Raw genomic sequence first — 18,185 nt, 5'->3', positions numbered from 1 at the left:
GCCCACCCTTGTAACCTGTCTAGGTCTGATTGTAGCCTGTTGCATCCTTCCGGTGTGCCCACGTCGCCCCACATCTTAGTGTCATCAGCACTCCCCGTCAGATTCACAAGGAAAGCTAATTATTTTTCCAGAGGAATGAGAGCTGCTGGGGAGAAAAGGATGGGAGGAATTGCACTGTGGCTCTTCACGGTATTCCCTCCCTGTATGTAGTCTGTTTTGCTTGGGGCCAGACTGTGAAGTGCTTGCTGTCCTGCACGGGGCATTAACTTTCCTGTGTAGTTCTACTGAATACAGCGGTGTGATGGCTCACAAGCCTGACCCATCAGGCCTTCAGGTTACAAAACAGGGCCTGACCTCACATGTTAGCATCCAGCTCCATTTGCATCATTGTAGTAATGTCCAAGGGTTTACTTCTCCTATCGCTAACATGTGTGATGTGAGGTGGGGGGGTGGATATTGAGGCCCTGAGACTTGTGCCAGTGTCAGGCCCCCAGTTGGCACCTGTTAACGTAGGCTGTTGGCTGGACAAACATTCACAACTTCTGTCTGCTCTCTCATGTTTCAGAAAAAGGGAGTGAAACGAAAAGCAGACACAACCACACCCACCACGTCCGCCATCACTGCCAGCCGGAGCGAGTCGCCCACAGCGTTGTCCGACCCGAAGCAGGCGAAAGTGGTTGCACGGCGTGAGAGTGGCGGCCGACCCATCAAACCACCAAAGAAAGACCTCGAGGATGGGGAGGTCCCGCAGCATGCGGGGAAGAAGGGCAAACTCTCTGAGCACCTCAAGTACTGTGACAGCATCCTCAAGGAGATGCTCTCTAAGAAACACGCTGCCTACGCATGGCCCTTTTACAAGCCTGTCGATGCAGAGGCCTTGGAATTACATGACTATCATGATATTATCAAACACCCTATGGATCTCAGTACTGTTAAAGTATGTCCACGTTTACCACCTCTTTTATAGGGTGCCTTAACTCCTCTGGTGGCGAATATAAGATGGGCAAGAGCTCTTGAAGAGGGGCAGCACTTGGCTGGGGAGGGGTGGTGGAAAATTAACCTGAGGTGTGGAACATTTGGAGGTTTTAATGTTTGGTTTCCCTTTCTCCATGTCCTGGGGGAACAATTTTCCCTGCTCTCTATTCCAGACAATTGGATGCTAGCCGCTCCCTTTGCAGATAGTCTGGCTGTTTTAAACCAACGCACAGGCTCCAAAGTGCTGATGGGCAGTGTTTTATGGGGTTTCATCACCAGGGCACCATATGTACAGCAACCACTAGCTTCCTCTCTGTTACTGGTTTGGCTTTGTATGGCCATATGTTGTGGGACTTTACATGGGAGCTGAACATGACCTGGTCCTTGGACGGTGGCTGATCTTACAAATGTAGCAGTTATTACGAGTTGGCAGTAGTTCCCGGCTGCCTCTTTCAAAAGCGGTTCTTTCAGCTTACCTTGTTATGGTCCAATCTACAGGGTGCTTTTATTTCGGGGAGTAAAGGTTTTGCTGAATCCTTCTGGAGCATCCTTGAAGGTTTCCTACTCTGCCTTCTCATCTTTAGGGCTCCAGATTGCTACCACTGTTTTGCCAGTCAGCTGGCTGTAGGACTCTCAGTTGGCGGAGGTGAGATGTTCCTCCATGTGCAGGAGGCTAAGGCTGTTTCTGCTAGCTCTTGCTGTTATGTCGAGGGTCTTCTCTGGGTGAAACCAATGAATGATGCTTTCCAAAATACCCTTGTGATGCAAGACCAACAATGTGCCCCAGTCTCTGTCATTTAAGTACCTTGGCAGAGGTGCCCAAGTCTCTGTAAGCACTGTAGCCATGGTCCAGCACATGACATCTTGCTATAACAATGCTATAGTGTGGAGGGTACTACAGTAGCATGTTCTCCCTAAGGGGTGGGCACTTTGTCAGTGTGGCCTGCTACACTGTACGTGAGGCTCAGTGCTAATGGTCCTGACCCCATCTCTGGCACCAGGGGCTTGGATGAGTGACTTCACCTTCCTGTGCCTCAGTTTCCTCCCTGAGCTCTGTAAAATAGGTAAGTATTAGTATACACATCTCACAGAGGTGTTTTGAGGACAACAGTCTGTAAGGCACTTATCCAAGTGCGAAGCAGTATGATCGCCAAGGCCAGAGCAGTCAGCTCTGTGCTGGCAGAGACACCACAAGCAGCCCCTTCAGGCTACCTTTTAAGTAGCAAGCACCCCCTAACTTCTGAAAATTTTAATAAGTATCCCAACATTCAATTGTCCAGGGGATTTTATATTTACACACTAATGTGTGCTATGTGTTGGAAGAAGGGCTGTGTGTATAAGGCCATGATATGACGGATGTCTGATCTGCTGTGGCCACTTCTTACACCAGGGGTGCACAACTCAAGTATGTACCTGGGCTAGAAGTGATGTTGCCCAAAGCTAGGAGGGCTGAACCCAGGGCCAAATTATTACTGGGGAGGGCACACCAAATTGTTACTGCGGAATTTTAATGCGCAGCGCACCAAATTTTTTGCCATAGTTTTGAGAGGAAAAGAGGGCGAGAGAAAGTGTTGTGGTACCCATGTACCCCCTGCCTGTGTCTCGCATACCCCCAGGGGTGTGCATACCACAGGTTCAGAAACTACATGCTAGAGGATGGTGACTAGAGGAGGCTGGGGGGTGTCTTGAATTGCAAGCCAGATGTGGGCAGCAATTCAAAACAATTGGGAATCTGGGAGACTGGAAGACGTGTCTTCAGTGCTGACTATGGACAGGGCTTCAGAGTTCTATTTATTGGGTTTCCCTTCCTTCAGGAGCCTGGGAGAGATGTAGCTGGCATCTCGCCATCCTTGGGTAACAAGCTCTTGGCTGTGTCCTGTTGTGAGGACAGTCTTCCATCTCCTGCATGGGTCCCATTGAAGTCAGTGGGACTTATGGGGCTTCATCCATATGAACTGGATCACCAGACCATTACTGGGTCACTCCCAGATGTCACCAGGTCCTGTTTTCGTCATAGCCAATGGCAGAGCTCTTGTTTGTGGTACAGCCAGCAGGATGGGGCCCCCAACTGGGACTTTCTCATTGGTATTTGAGTGCTCCTCCTTGGATCCTCTTGGAGCAGATGCGGATGTGGTTGAGCTGGCTAATTATGAAGCACTTAGGGTGGCTGGATATCCACTGCTCAGTAAATTGTATGTGCTGTGTCCACAGTAGTACTAGCTCACATGCCACTGTCCATCTCGCAAGGGGGTGAAGATACCACATTGATTTCATGGGAGTTGAGGAGGATATTTGTTTCTCCCTCAGGCCTTTACAGCTTGCACAACACTGATTGTAATTGCAGTAATAGGATTATTTTGGCTATTGGTAGCATCTTCGCTAGTAGTCTGCACAGAACAGTCCCTAAATTATAGATGGCCAAATGTCCCTTCACTAACCCACTCAGGCAGTACATTGACACCAGCAAGACTTTATATGGCCTCCTTGAGCTGGCAAGGCACTGAGTGCATTCAGGTCTGGTTGGCTTAGTTTTCTGGCAAGGTTTCTAGCTAGCATGTGAAGAAGGCAAGTAAGAAGAAAGAGGAGTGACAGTCTGACTCTGTTGAAATCAATGGCAATGTTATTGTTGCTTCTAGCAAGGCCAGGGTTTTGTCCAAGGATTATAAAGGAGTACGATGCTTTAGACAAGTTGTGTGCTATTAAGACGCAGACATCTCTGGTGTTTTGTCTGGCTTTGCATTGATGTTCAGCTCCTTCCTTTCAATCCAAGTTCTTGTGGACCTTGAGTCCTTTAATTGATCTGATCGCACTGTTTAAGCAACTGAATGGTGTTCTGTCCCTTGCTTACAACTGTGTAGAAGATGCGAGACAAGTCATGGCTGCTGTATAATCCTTTATATGTATAGATGCCAGAGCTGACTTTCATATAGTACTGTAGTTACTCAAATATTAAAAGAGGTTTTGTTCCCCAGTCAACATGGGGGGAAGCTCCTTGTCCAGTATCCACAGACAAGGAAACCTCATTAAATAAATTATCTATCATTAAACTGCTGTCAAAAGCAGTATGTGCTGAATAATGGAAACCAACTATGAAGTTGATTAAATGCAGCCAATGCTGAGCAAAACTATAAAACACATGGCCCATATTGGGCAAACATACTTATAAGAACCTATCTGAATAAGATATATTGTAGTGCCCATAGCACTAACCCCCCTTAGCACTGACTCTTTTTCAAGTCATGGGGTTGAGCCACTGTTTTGAATACAGTTTGACTTCTTCACTCCTGCAGCTGAGCTGTGCCTTTCTTTCCCATTTCCAGTGATTTCTTGTTTCTTCCCCAGCCTTAAATGTCTGGCAGACTTGCCAAGTGGCGCTCCAAGCATTTCACCCAGAATCCCTCTTTTGCCCCCTCTCAGCCTGTTGCATATGATGTGTGACCCTGCCCTCCATGAAGTGGAGCCAGACCAGGTTGCCATGCATCATCTGCATATACATTTTTGGACTCATGACAAAGAACATCTGGTTCCAGTTATAAGTGGAGGGGTAATTAACACATAGCTCCTTTTGGGGGTGGTATCTGGGGTGCACACATACTGAGCAGTACTAAGCTATGGGGTTACTGTAGCTTGAAATGCTGTCAGCTTTGCTGGGGCCAAAGCCAGTGACCTGCATGGTAAATCATGAGCCTTTTGGCTTTGGACTCACGTTGTGCATAGTTTCCACTATATATACACTTACCTGTCAGGGAAGAGTGAGTGTGTGTGTGTGTGTGTGTGTGTGTGTGTGTGTATGTGCGCGCGCGCGCACATACACACACACACACACATCACTGTATACCCATATATAATATGTACAATATATAATACAGTGAGAGATACTCACTCACACTCTTATCCAGCAGGGACGATAGCAGGATGTTGCTGTTGGCCCAAGTGGTTTTACTATTTGGCAGGGGAGATCCCGTTTCCAGCCTTGAATGACTTGATGTAGTTGAGGGTGGAAACCTGGCCATTGTATTGTGGATGGGCACTCCTACCAGAGTCTACTGCAGCTTCCCAATGGGAGGATCTCGGCTACACGTTTTATGGCAATGGGGGATTGCTCTTGGGTTTTCCCTCTAGCATGTTCCTACAGCCTTTTGGTTAGGGGCAACCGAAACTAGGCAGCATCTGAATCCCTAGGTTTCTGGGCTTGGGGCTTGCACATAGGATGCCTGCCATGGATTTGTGAGCATCTGAAACCCAAGACCAATGAGTCTGGGAGGTGGGCTACCAGCTGGTGGTACCACAACACAGGCTTGAACGACTCGGTTCTGCTCAGTCGATGGAATTTGGAACTGATTTGGCTAATTTGTTTAAAGGAATAGGAGTCGCGGTCTTCACACCAACACTGTCAGGACTGCCGAGATGACTCTACACCCTGCAGCAGGTAAAGCCCTCTAGTATCTGAAGACTGCAACTCCTGTTCCTTTAAACAAATGCTGAGTGCATAATGTAGAAAGAAATCTGGTCAGCAGCTGTTGCAGGTGCCCTGGAAACGTCCCTTGTCACTTCTGTTGCTTGGATGTTTAAGGATTTTTTATTCTCCGCCCCCCCCCCCCAGGTCCGGGGAGGCATTTCTTTGCAGCAAGCCCAGGTATTGTTGGTAAAACTCACGGACTTGGAGATGAGGATGCCAGCGGGTTGGAAGTTATGACTGTGTCTCCAAGAAGGGGGAGAGGAAAAGAAATGGTCCTGAGCTGTCTTTGGCAAGGTGGCCGATTTGGGAAGCTGAACTTGGTGGAGAGAGTAGCTATACGTTTGATGGGGGGAGTAGTGCAGGGAAGGCTGGATCAAAACAGTGCGGGGAATGCTGAGGGAGTTGAGGGGTTTGTATGGGCTAAGGCGCTGCAGAGGTTTCCATTATTAATGAGCATGTACTAGGGTAAACACGAGCATCCCAAAGAAGAACGGATGCCTTGGAGGGTGTAATTCCTCCATGGAGCACGGAGCTGTTTGGTGGAGTGGACAGAAAGAAGGATATAAGCTGGGGGCGGTTCTGGAGCAGACTGGATCAATGGCAGGAATGGATTAAATTGTAAGTATCCTGAGGATGCTGCAGGTTATTTGGTAATTACGCTGCAATAGCTTAAATGATTGCTGTAGAGTCTGGACTAATGCTTAGCACTTCCGTCCCTCTCTGCAAAGGACAAACGTTAACCAGCCTGTCCAACAAGCCTGCGGTGTTATCTCCCGTTAGCACGGGGCTAAGGGGGCAAGGTTGTGTCCAGGATTGCACAGAGCAGGACCCAAATAGGCTGACTTTCTGTCTTTTCCTGTGGCCGTTAGGTCACGTTCATTGTCAGCCGAGGCAGACATATGGATGTCGCTGGCTTTTATTTACAAGGTAGCAAACAAGCCCCAGTTCTTGCCATATAAGAAGATTTATGTGAAGCGCTTGCCTTCAGGATGAAGGATCGTCCCCTGGGGAGCTAGGCATGCTACTCTGTTAATTTTCTTGTAGTAAATTGCCGCCGTCTCCAAGCAGCCGAGTTGAGTGTTTTTGAAGGCAGAGATGGGTTTTCAGCGTTCTCTTAATTTCGCCTGTTGGGGAGGCAGCTTTCTTTTGAGATGTAAAACGCCAGATTTACAAGGTGGCATTTGTTGAGGCGGCGAGCCATGTAGATAGCAAGCAGGGTTTGGGAAACGTTGAGCCCCTGCTCAGATAACGGGGCGTAGCGACGTTGTTCCACTGCCGGACTCCAAGTGCGGTCTGTAAAGCTGCATGCAAGTGCAGAAGGCAGCTGCGGTCCCACACCATCCGATCGTGAATATGAAAGGTCCCTTAAGCTCCAGGGCTGGGATTATGAAAGGAGGCAATGGGAAAGTTGGTGGAAGCCGGGTCCTTAAAAGTGTGGATGGCGACTCAAGTTGCAGCAAGTTAAAAGAGGGCATGAAACATCCACGCAGCAGCTGGCACTCAGTTAATTGCCCGTCTGCCCGCTCTTCCTTGTGATAAGCAAAAGTGGGCAACTGAGCCCTGTTTCATTCTGGGTTGGGCTGGCCCAGGATAGCTTTCCCTTGCCATGAAAAGCAGTTGCATGCTTCGTGGTAAGTCCCTGCCTCTTGTCAACTTGCTGTGGTTTAATCGTTTGTCCATACCCTATACCAGGCAAGAAACCCCCTGCTTTCTATTCCTTCTCTGACCAGACGTTGTAGCTGCAAACCTCACCTCATCTGTCACCGCCATATCTCGGAAGTGCCATCACCAAAGACATTTTTGCCCAGTTAGTTTTGTCTTGTGTGAGGTTTTTTTTGTTTTTTGCAGCAACAAAAATCCATGGATTAAAATGCACTTTGGGCTTGAAAGCCGTTGTTTTTGGATGAAAGCGAAGCCTCCCACACTGAAATGTGTTTTATAGGCCATAAGCAGCTGCTGAGTATGCCAGACAAATACAAGCTCATCAAAAAAGCCTTTCATTGCAGGAAGACATATTTTAAAATAAATGGGCTCTTTAGTTTGAAAGTATTGTTTGGTTTTGGAATTGGCCTGGAACATTTTTCTCATATAAGGCCAAACTGTTCTTCGTCCATAGGATTGCAGTCCTCTCGTCCCCTTCGCCCTTGTCCCGCCGCTCAAAGGCTTACTAAATCACTGAAAATTGGGCCTGGTAACAGGAAGCCTGACCGGCATCTGGCTGTAGCTGCAAAATGAAACGTTGTAGTAACGTTGGTATTCTGCATGCAGGTTTCCTGCCAAAATTTTCTCACTAAGGGTGAAGTTTTCTCGTGTATGTCATGCCATCGTGATGTGCTGCTTAAACCCTGGAAAACTTACTACAAAGCCCATTTGGTAGCCTGTATCTTCCACTGAAGATGCAGTGGAGGTGTTAGGACGGTCAGGTTGGGTCATCGATATATAAGCAGTACTTGGTGTAATAAAAGAGGTCCACGGGTTTTGATTCCAACTAAATATTTGAATAAGTAGTACTTGAACTTTCTGCCATTCTTTGCACAGGGAAGTGTTTTCCCCTTGGGGAGCTGGCAGTCTGTCTGCAGGCAAAGCCCTGTTTGCTTCAGAGAGAAAGAGACAGGTGTATAAAACAGCTGGGTGACCATTGGGCATTTACTTTTTGTGGTGGTAGGGAGATTGTTGTTGCAAAATACAAGCCTTGCAGTCGATCTTTTCGAATAAGATCCTGCGTAATACCTTGATGCAATACGTTAAGCTAGACGTTACTATTATTTACTGCTGCTCTGTAACCCAAGTGCGGGGAGGGACCCTTTCATTATATAGCTATTCTATATAATAGGCTGACCAAGCAGGGGACCTTAGAGTCGAGCTTCAATGGACATGGAAAAGAAGGACAAACCTTGGGGGTTAGCTAAATGTGTGCACAAGTCACCTGACCGACGTAAGGAAGCCTCCAGCCTTCCTTTCCGTCTCCTGTCCTCGCTTAGCAGGTGCCCGACCCTGCAAACCTTGATGCGCCGGCATCACTGCTGGATCTACCTGTGACGTTTTGCTAGGCATATTCAGGGTCAAGGACTTTTCTGTCAGGATCACAGAGGAGCATGTGCGCGCCAGATCTCCAGCTGCTTTAAATGATCGTAGCACCAGAGATGTCAGTGGAGGTGCAGCTGAGGATGTGGCCTTGTGCATTTTGAAAGCCAACGTAATTGGAGAGCGAGCTAGAAGCGGGGAGCTCCGTGCCTCGGTGTCCTGCTGGGGCTCCGTGACCTCCTGGCTGATACAAACTTCCATACCTGTTTTAGGTGACCCTTTCCCTTCTAACAGAAAGCAAACCCTTTGGATGGTTCACAGAATGGCTCTTTAAACAGAATATTTTATACTCTGAAGAGCTCAGTGTGACACAACAGTGAAAGGATTTGATGTATTTCAAAGACCACCAGAAGCCTGAAAAGCATTTAGCAAGTAAGCTACTGGAGGCACGCAGCTTTTGAGCTACTCCAGAGTCTTTTGTGATGCATGCGTCAGCTCTGCCTGCATTTTGCTTATGGCTTTTCTTTCCCTCCCCCGTTCCCCTTCTGGCTTTGTTTGCAGAAAAAAATGGACAGCCGGGAGTACCAGGATGCTCAGGGCTTCGCAGCAGATATTCGGTTAATGTTCTCTAATTGTTACAAGTACAATCCTCCAGACCACGAAGTTGTAGCCATGGCCAGGAAGCTCCAGGTAATGGTGTTGGCAAGCACATCCCTCCCCACCCGTCTCCGAATGTACTGTAGTGCTGCCGTGGTGGGAGCATTCGGTGGTCTGAGTGTGCTCCTGTCGTCTTGGTGTCTTTCTCGGGGGGGGGGGAGGGTCTATGACTTCTCCAGTCTTTGGAAAGGGCCCTTATAACCTTTGAAGAGGGGACAGCCTAGGTTATCAAAAGATTGGAAAACCACCCAAGTCAGCAGCCCATTGGGCTAGTGTGTTTGGGGCATGGCGGGTGCTCCCCTTTTCAACTGGATGATAATGGTCTTTCAATGTGCAATGCAAAGCTGAACTCAATTCCAAGCCAAAGGCAGGGTAGAGGTGTACCTTATAGACTAACTGAATCAGATGCATAAGCTTTAGTGAGCTGTAATACTTCACCATTGCCTTGTAAAGTAAGAGGAGAATGGCCTTGGCCTTGCATGGTATGCTCCTTAGAGCACTCTCCTTTGCAGAGCTGGGAGCTGTTGTGCAATCGGAAAACTATGCTAGCAATGTAGCAGCAGAACGCTGGTGTCCAAGGTTCCTGCAGCAGATGTTCTCACCCTTGCTAACAAGAAGTCTAGTTAGTGTCGGAGGTTAGGGAATTCACCCCAGGAGTGTGGAAGAGCCAATTGCTTCTACCAGTCCCAGCGACGGGGCTGTCATTAGGAAAGGAAACCCGCAGAGAGGCACTTGGGCACTGTCAGACAGCATCAAACCCTGGGGCCATCTGAGTCAGTGGCTGGTGCCAGGGAAAGGTAGAAAAACCTCAGAGGAAGTAGATTGTCTGCCTTCAACTGAGATCTCACCCTGATTCCCAGTAGTGACTGATTCAGAAAATATTACAGGAGAGTTTTCCTTTGACTTTAAAGGAGCTTGATCAGCGGTGTTCCCTATAAGCTGCACGGCCACGCAGGCATGCTCGTGCCACGCTGCCAGGTGTGCCTGTGTGGCCGTGCACGCCGTGCAGCTTAGAGGGAATGCTGCTGATCAGCCCCTTAAGATCATAGACCGAAAGCTTTCTGGTACCGGGATTGTTTTGTTTTTTTTGACTGCTTGTCTGTACAGCCCCTAGCACAGCAGGGTCCTGGCACTTGATCGGGATTCCTAGTCGAGGTCGGAGGTGTAGCCCATCGAGCCAGTTTCTGTAGCCAGTGGCACACAAGAGTAACGCAGTTAGCATGATGTCGGGTTAGCATTGACTCCCCAGACTGCATGACCAGGTACCCATATCCAGCTGGGCCAGCCAATGCTACTGTATTTACAAATATAACTATCTTAAAAGAGGCAGAGTGAGGGCTTGATCCCCCTGACTCCAGCCATTTCTGCAGGACGTCTTTGAGATGAGATTCGCAAAGATGCCGGATGAGCCTGCGGAGCCACCCCCCCCTCCTCCTCCAACGGCACCGGTGGTGAGCAAAAGCACGGAAAGCAGCCACAGCAGCGAGGAGAGCTCGTCAGACTCGGACACGTCCGACTCCGAAGAGGAGCGAGCAACCAGGCTGGCTGAGCTGCAGGAGCAGGTGAGGAGCAGGGCAGCAGCCTTGTTGGGTGGTATGCCTCTGTATAAAGCAGAGTAGAGCCACGTTTGAGGAGGGGGCAGTTTTCCCCTAGGAAGTCTGTTGTGGCTGGGAGCTTTTTCAGAGGAACGTGGTGGGTAGAATAATGTTAATTCTTCTTCCCAGCAGCAGGAGCTGGCATTGGCATCGCACGCTTCCTCCAAAGTGCATAGGACTGACTCCATACTTAGCACCAAAAAACACTCCACCCATTTTATACTTTTTGCCTCGAGAGATGTCAAATTGTCATTAACCTGCGAAACAGGAACAGTTTCTGCCCAGGTGTCAACTTCTAATTACGTGTACCTAGAGATTTAAAGGGAGTTTTCCCAATCCAAGAGAGACTCCAGAGTAAAATCAATCAACCCAGTCTGTGGCTTTCAGCTTCAAAGGTGCATGTGCAAGTCTGAGACAGTGTGCATGAGCAGGGCACACCTGGTGTGTTCATGCTGCCGTTTGACTGTTGTCTTTTCCTTCAGCTGAAAGCCGTCCATGAGCAGCTTGCAGCCCTGTCCCAAGCACCAGTGAACAAACCAAAGAAAAAAAAAGAGAAGGAGAAAGAGAAGAAAAAGAAAGACAAGGATAAAGAGAAGGAAAAAGAGAAGCACAAAGTGAAAGCGGAGGAGGAGAAGAAGCCTAAGGTGGCCCAGCCAGCAAAGCAAACCCAGCAGAAAAAAGCACCAGCTAAAAAAGCGAACAGTACAACCACAGCCAACAGGTGGGTCTTTGGCCCCTTCTCACGTGTCTGGATGAGTTAACCTTTCCCATTGGCGAAGGTAAACACTTGCATATCTGGTCGAGTGACTGTTGCATTGCTTGTCCTCGCCTAGCAAGGGGCAAACCACAAGGTCTGATGGGTCACGTCACACAGACTGTGCACCTAAAATAGGGATGAGTAAGACTGGGTGGGAATTTCAGTAGCGTTAGGCCAACACCACTTTCCATTCGTGTTGAAATCCAGGCTGATGAAGTTTCCAATGACTTCAAGCGAGAGCATAGTCGGCTAAGCCCATCCTCAAAGCACGCGTGTTGGCAGGAACCTCTGGAGTCTGGGAAAACAGAGCTGGGGGTGGATCCATCCCATTTCTGATATCACATCACTGATGATGAGACTGGGCTTTTGTTTTTGCTTTTTTGGCCCCCAGTCCAGTCAGCCAGAACATGGCACTTCAGCTCTTCTGTTCCAGTCCTAGCTGGATCCCAGCCTTGCACCTGCAACAGTTAATATCCAGTGGAGAGAGGAAACCGCCAAGTTAAGCCCGTGTTTCAGAACTATCCAAAAGCTTAATGCTGTACAGAGTGGCCTGGATTGGGGTTCATGCTTTTGGGCCAAATTCTAGTCCCGCTGTCATCATTGGGAGACTTCAGCCTCTTGAGCTGGTCTTATTCATCCCTGTTTTAGACACACCGTGAAACATAGAAAAGGCCCTAATGCCATGCAAGCGAAGCCAGCTGAGAAGGCTGTCTTGTTCCTGCTGATTTTTCCACCATCTTCATTGCCTGATGCCCTCATGGCCCAATAAGCACTGCTGAAGTACTGAACTGAAATGCTTCCTAAAACGAATAGCTGGAGATGCAGAACATTACACACCAAGGTCCCAGTTTGGAAAAGCATCTATGTTTCGGTTGGCACTGAAGTACACATTTAAAGTCCCATTGATAGTACTGGGTCTTGAGCATGGGTGTTGATGCTTTGCTGAGCTGACATCCATCCCAGAAACATATGATTAATGCAGTAGAAACCAGGATTTAGGTACTTTAGTCCCTGTGAAGATGAGGGTCTCTGAACAAGCTGTGGGGATACACAGCAAACAGCTGTGTGGGACCTCTGTGGTGCTGCAGCTTTTACGTCGAAGGGAGCTGCTTCTAAATCAGCTCCAGTTGAGCAGAGAAGCAGGACCAGACAGAAATGACTCATAAACCTGATCGGAAACTGGTTCAGATCTGTAACACAAGTTCAATGCATGTAAACTGCTTTCAGAGTGGCCAAAACCAGTTTAAGTTTAAACCAGTTTCAGTAGCATTAGGCCGAGGCCTAATTCTCATCTCTGCTGAGGTCCCTTCCATCCCTAGCATCTATGAATCTATGGATGGATGCAATATCAGACTTCACTGATTTGGATTAAATCGGTTTATTGAACTTCTGTACCAAATCCCTTCCAGATTCAAATTAACGCACAGTCCCCCAGCATCCCAGGATGCTTTGCATCTCCCCCACAGACCCAGCACTTGCAGGGTGAGTGGGCTAGCCATGGCCCAAGCTGTCTGCTCCAGCCCAGCAGGGAGGTGAGCTCTAGCGTCCCCCGGCTTCTGGCGTGGGCCACCGCAGGCACGTGGCTGCATTTCTGGAATCAAAAGCAAACGTCAGTTCACTTGCCGATCGGTTCAATCTATGCGGCTTGGACTAACCTGCAAAGATTAAATCGATTCAGCCTTGGGCTTTTTGATGGTCTCTACTTTGCGACTGCTTTTAACTCCAAAACTAACCGCCGGGCAGCTCATCTGCCCCCTCAGCCACCGGCTGCAACCGAGCGGGTTGTGAATCACACGGATACAAATGATATCATCATAATCATCAGGATTTACAGTGAAATATTTAACATGAGGAGCAATGAACTCTGCAAGCCAATAAACGTATTATTGTTTTTAAAAAATCTCCAGGCAACCCAAGAAAGGCGGCAAACAGGCATCAGCAACCTACGATTCGGAGGAGGAGGAGGAGGGTCTGCCCATGACCTACGATGAGAAGCGCCAGCTCAGCTTGGACATCAACCGCCTACCGGGCGAGAAGCTGGGCAGGGTGGTGCACATCATCCAGTCGCGGGAACCTTCCCTCAGGGACTCCAATCCTGACGAGATAGAGATAGATTTTGAAACCTTGAAGCCCACCACTTTGCGGGAACTGGAGAGATATGTGAAGTCTTGTTTACAGAAAAAACAAAGGAAACCGTTTTGTAAGTTCCCTCCCCGCCGGCGCGAGTTCTGCACCGGCTCCGTCCCGGAGGTGCGGGGCTGCGTGGTAGGACCATTTGTCAAGCGGCGTGGTGGAGCGCCGATTTACTTGTCAGCCTTGTAGCAGGGACTTCTAATCGTTTCTTTTTCCCCGATAGGCAGTGGCCAAGACCCTGTTACATTTACCCTTCCCAAGACCCCATTGCCATGCGGCTGCTCCTTATAACAGTTCTCCTTCCCTCTAAAACCCACATGATGTTAGTTTTTTTACAGTGGATATGTTCCCTTAGTGAATACATCCTGAACAATTTGTAGTTTCTAGGGTCAGAAGGGGCCTGAACAGATCGTCAAGTCTGACCCCCTGCCCTGGGCAGGAACAAGCGCTGGGATCATAATACCCCATCGACATATCTATCCAACCTGTGCTTTCTGTACCACAGGTCTCTGCCTTTTAGCTGCTTTTTTTTAGTCACGGTGTTAAGCGACTTGCCCAGAGTCATGAACCGGAGCATTTGGCAGAACCAGGAATTAAACTCAAACCTCCCGAGTTGTCCCGTAAGCACAATCCTCTTTTCTTTGGGGCCCTTTCTCTTGGTTCTGTCAGCTCTTGGAGCAAACAGACGCGCTTGTGGGTGTCTTCGTGTTACAGGTCCTCCTCTGAAGCCTGATCTCTGAAGAATTTGAATTGTTGCAGCACCCAGCCACAGAGCTTTGAGTCGTCATCTCAAGCTTGTTAACAGTTCATGCATTTAGCTTTGGGCACCCCTGATTCAGTGGTTCAGTTCCTCTGCTAGGAATCGCCTGCAGAGGGATTCTACCTTATTGCACAGGACTTCTAGAAAAGGCCTCAGTGAAACCGTTTTACTGGGAACTTGACATTTTTCTGTTGCCTTTTTTTTTTTAACTGACTCATTCACTGCTAAACCACTTCGGAGAGAATTTCCAGAGCTGTTAGAGCATTTTTGTAACCAAGACATGCATTGCCACGGAAAACCTCAGCTCATCAATGCAGGTTTCTAAAGTTTCCTTCCCCTGAGCAAGGCTTTGTCAGTTCAGATGATGTGAACACTTCGGGACAGAACAAATCTTTTCTGCACCTCTCCTGCTGCTTGAGACACTATGTTGCATAATACCTCTGCCCCTCCTTTGGCTTATCCTTACTTTAAAACGGTGTAAGAAAGTTAGACATTTCCTTGGTGGACCAAGCTAAGGCAGCATATCCTCCTTGCAGCTGATAGGAGCCTAAGATCTGTGTTCAGATGTGTAGTAAGGAGTGGTTTATATCCTCTTTACACCCTGTTTATGCATGAAAAGATCATTGACAGTGCCTCTTAGCATTACCATCCTAGCTAATGCAGCCACACGGTTGCCACACATTCTTTTTGTCTCCATATCATTCGGTATTTTTAATTTGGATTCTTGCCAAAATAGTCTATATCTTGATGGCAGATGCCTTTGTCTGCCCCTTTTTAATGAGATGATTTATTTTTACAGGGCAGAAAACCCATGTAGTATAATTTTATAATGTAGAAAGATGCCTGTTTGACCATATACTTAGCCGGTAAGTAACCTGTAACTGCGAGGTTATGATGTGGCTCATTCTATCATCTCAAAGTGTTGCAAAGAGAGATTTTAAAGACTGCATCTGACAGGGTGATTATTAGCCGAAAGTCTAGGCAACTTTGGGCATTGTTCTCTGTGAGGATGTTTAATTGCTGTGATCTCAGCAGTGAACTAACTAAACTACACAGCAGTTGCCTAGATTTGCATGCCCTGGAAATAGCAATGTCCAGCCTTTTTCCCCCACTCCCAAGTTTGCAGTCTTAGAAATTGTGCCTTCCTCCTCCACAGCTGCGAGTGGGAAAAAGCAAGCAGCAAAGTCTAAAGAGGAGTTAGCTCAGGAAAAGAAGAAAGAGTTAGAAAAACGGTTACAGGATGTCAGCGGGCAGCTAAACAACAACAAGAAACCTGCAAAAAAAGGTAACTGGCCACATTTCTATTGGCTGTTTCATACTGAGTCGTGTCGTCCCTCCCCCAGCAACAAATCCTTTACTAATGCTGAATGTCTGCATGCATGTCTATGGTTGCATAGGCGATAACTTTCAGACTGGAAAATGTATTTAAAAAGAAAAGAGAGACACCACACCCCACCATGCTCTGCAAAAGTCCTATGCTTTGTTAACCTTGGGGCTGTCCATGTGAGAAGTGTAGCTCCATAAATTGGGACATGGTTGCAAAGTGGTTTGGATAGGGCAGTGAAAAAAATTATGCAGATGCTTTTATTACAATTACTGGGCGTGTCTACATGTGGGCTTTAATGTGCATTAAAGCGTCACAGAAAAGTGCGCTTTCACTAATGTGCATTAAAATAGGCTAAAATTTAGTACCTCTCAATGGAAGAACTAAATTTAATGCACATTAGCAAAAGCGCATTAATGAATGTGTAGACATGCCCAAGTTTAACTAAACTTCTGCAGCCCACTAACGTAGGGAAGACCTCTGGGTAGTTTTTGATTCTCTCCAATGTTTGATATTGCATCTGGGCTGAGGAAAGAACCTGTGATATTTCCAATATCACAAATGTATGTTGGTGATGGAAACGCACCATCCCGGCACACCTCATTTGTATCTCTGCGCTGACTTCTTGAGGCAGTGCTGGATCCTTGTCCCTCGGGGTAGGAAATCTCCACCTGAGTATTTCCTAGCATGCTCCATGTGACAAATTACTTGGGCATCAATACTTCAAAGGAGAGCAGGCAACTGAATGTTAGTGGTTGTCTAGACTGAGGTCCACTTGATCAGCATCACCCACTTTGGGGCTAAGCGAGGTTGATGGGTGCTCGGACCATCCAGCCCAAACCAAGCTGACAATCCAGCTTGCCTCACCTTGGTGGGGGGAAGCAGGGGTGCTGTTGATCATTTCCAATGACTGGCTGCACAGCCTCCTCTTAAGACCCGCTGCCACCTTTCCGAGGCGTCGGCCCTTGTCCCAGTTTACCAAGAGGGCACAGGGACGGCACAGCCCTAACGATGCGGGGGTGGAGGGGAGGGTGTGAGATGAAGAATGCTTTCCTGGTCCTGACATCCAGCCTTTTTCCCGCTAGAAAAATCGGGCTCTGCTCCCTCCGGAGGCCCTTCCCGTCTCAGCAGCAGCAGCTCGTCAGAATCCGGAACCAGCAGCTCGAGTGGCTCCAGTTCGGACAGCAGTGATTCGGAGTGAACGACGGACACTTAAAAAAAACAAAACCCATGGACACGGCCCACACCAATACTCTGCAGTGTTCCTTTCTCTGGTTAACATACTGCTCTTGTACCATGGTGGTCAGGTTTTTTTCTCTTTTTCAATTTTTTTTTCTTTAAATCCAGCGTGATAAAATATCTTCCCTTCCCCTCTCCCTCTGCCCACCGCACCCCTTGCTTTTTAATAGATCAAAGATCCTTTTACGCACGCGTGCATGTGACACTAGACTTTATGACGAGTAGGTCACTCAGCCTAAAGTCTCTAAATATTTTTTAACTGAGAACAGTCACTTGGAAGTGACTACAACTTTGAGCTCCTAACGTGAGGTCCTTTTGAGAAATCAGCAAGGTGTAGTATACCGGTTTCTTTTGTTGTTGCTTTTTATTTGATTTTAATTTTTTGGGGTTGATTTTAGTTTGTTCTGTTTGGCAAAGTTCTCTTTTAATGCACCCCAGCCTGGCTCACTACGTCACAAGGAAAAAAAACACATTTTTTTTTTTTAAAAAGAGAAATCTCTGTAAAATGGTACTGTATCTGAAAGATGTTAGCTTTTGAACTAGTTGGTGTATTTGTTATTAGCACTAGTATTCTTAATCTCCAAGTCTACAGTGTGATGAAAATGTCAGACGCTATCATCTTTTTACATGGGGAAAAAAAACCTCGTACTGTGGATTGTTAAAATGTTGGGGTTTTTTTGTTGGGGTGGGATATAGAGGCTTAGGCATCAAATCAGGAAGGCATTTAAGCATGTGCTGAGCTTTTGAACACTTGAGCAGCTGATCTGGTTGGAATTTTTTTTTTCTGCCTTGAAAAGTCCCATGTGTCCTATGGTGGTAGGGAAGGAAATATTTTTTGATGGGTCTATATGATGTTTTTTGTTTGTTTTTGTTTTTACCAGAAAAAAAGAAAAATCCTTTTCAAGGAAAGGCAGTGGACTCTGCAAACAGTTGTTTCACCAAAACCCAGGTTCCCGTTGCAAAATTTATAAGCAAAGGTAGCAGCCCATACGTGACTATAGCAGTGAACAGTACAACTCATGTGCTCAAAATCAGACATATGCTTAAATACCTTCTCCAAATCAGGGGCCTTAGACTGGGTTTTATAATGGGGGCGTTACAGCTTCAGCCCAGGCTAAGCCACTTGGGGAATTGGGGAGGGGTGTCAAATTCTTTTTTTTCCTATCATTTTATCGGCAACAAGCTCCTAGGGAACGCTATACTTCTGTGTCGTGCAGGGTGCAGGTTTCCAAACACTGAAACTTTTACCTCAAGGGAAAAAA

The 18,185-nt window shown here is 47.5% G+C and overlaps 1 protein-coding gene across 3 annotated transcripts in view; it reads left to right on the top strand.

Moving 5' to 3' along the window:
- Positions 1-18,185, top strand: part of BRD3 (bromodomain containing 3) — a 52,246-nt gene extending 34,061 nt beyond the window's left edge. For all 3 annotated transcript variants that reach the window (XM_019540904.1, XM_019540902.1, XM_019540903.1), the window contains 7 exons: positions 566-937; positions 9,020-9,148; positions 10,486-10,677; positions 11,193-11,431; positions 13,375-13,667; positions 15,517-15,645; positions 16,770-18,185. In XM_019540904.1, coding sequence (XP_019396449.1) covers positions 566-937; positions 9,020-9,148; positions 10,486-10,677; positions 11,193-11,431; positions 13,375-13,667; positions 15,517-15,645; positions 16,770-16,885 — 1,470 coding nt within the window. In that variant the 3' untranslated portion in view covers positions 16,886-18,185. The remainder of the gene's footprint in view (positions 1-565; positions 938-9,019; positions 9,149-10,485; positions 10,678-11,192; positions 11,432-13,374; positions 13,668-15,516; positions 15,646-16,769) is intronic.

This window comes from Crocodylus porosus, unplaced genomic scaffold (genome assembly GCF_001723895.1).
Source record: "Crocodylus porosus isolate Cpor-Errol unplaced genomic scaffold, CroPor_comp1, whole genome shotgun sequence".
In the NCBI taxonomy this organism is placed as follows: Eukaryota; Metazoa; Chordata; order Crocodylia; family Crocodylidae; genus Crocodylus; species Crocodylus porosus.
This window is presented reverse-complemented; position numbering and strand designations above follow the sequence as displayed.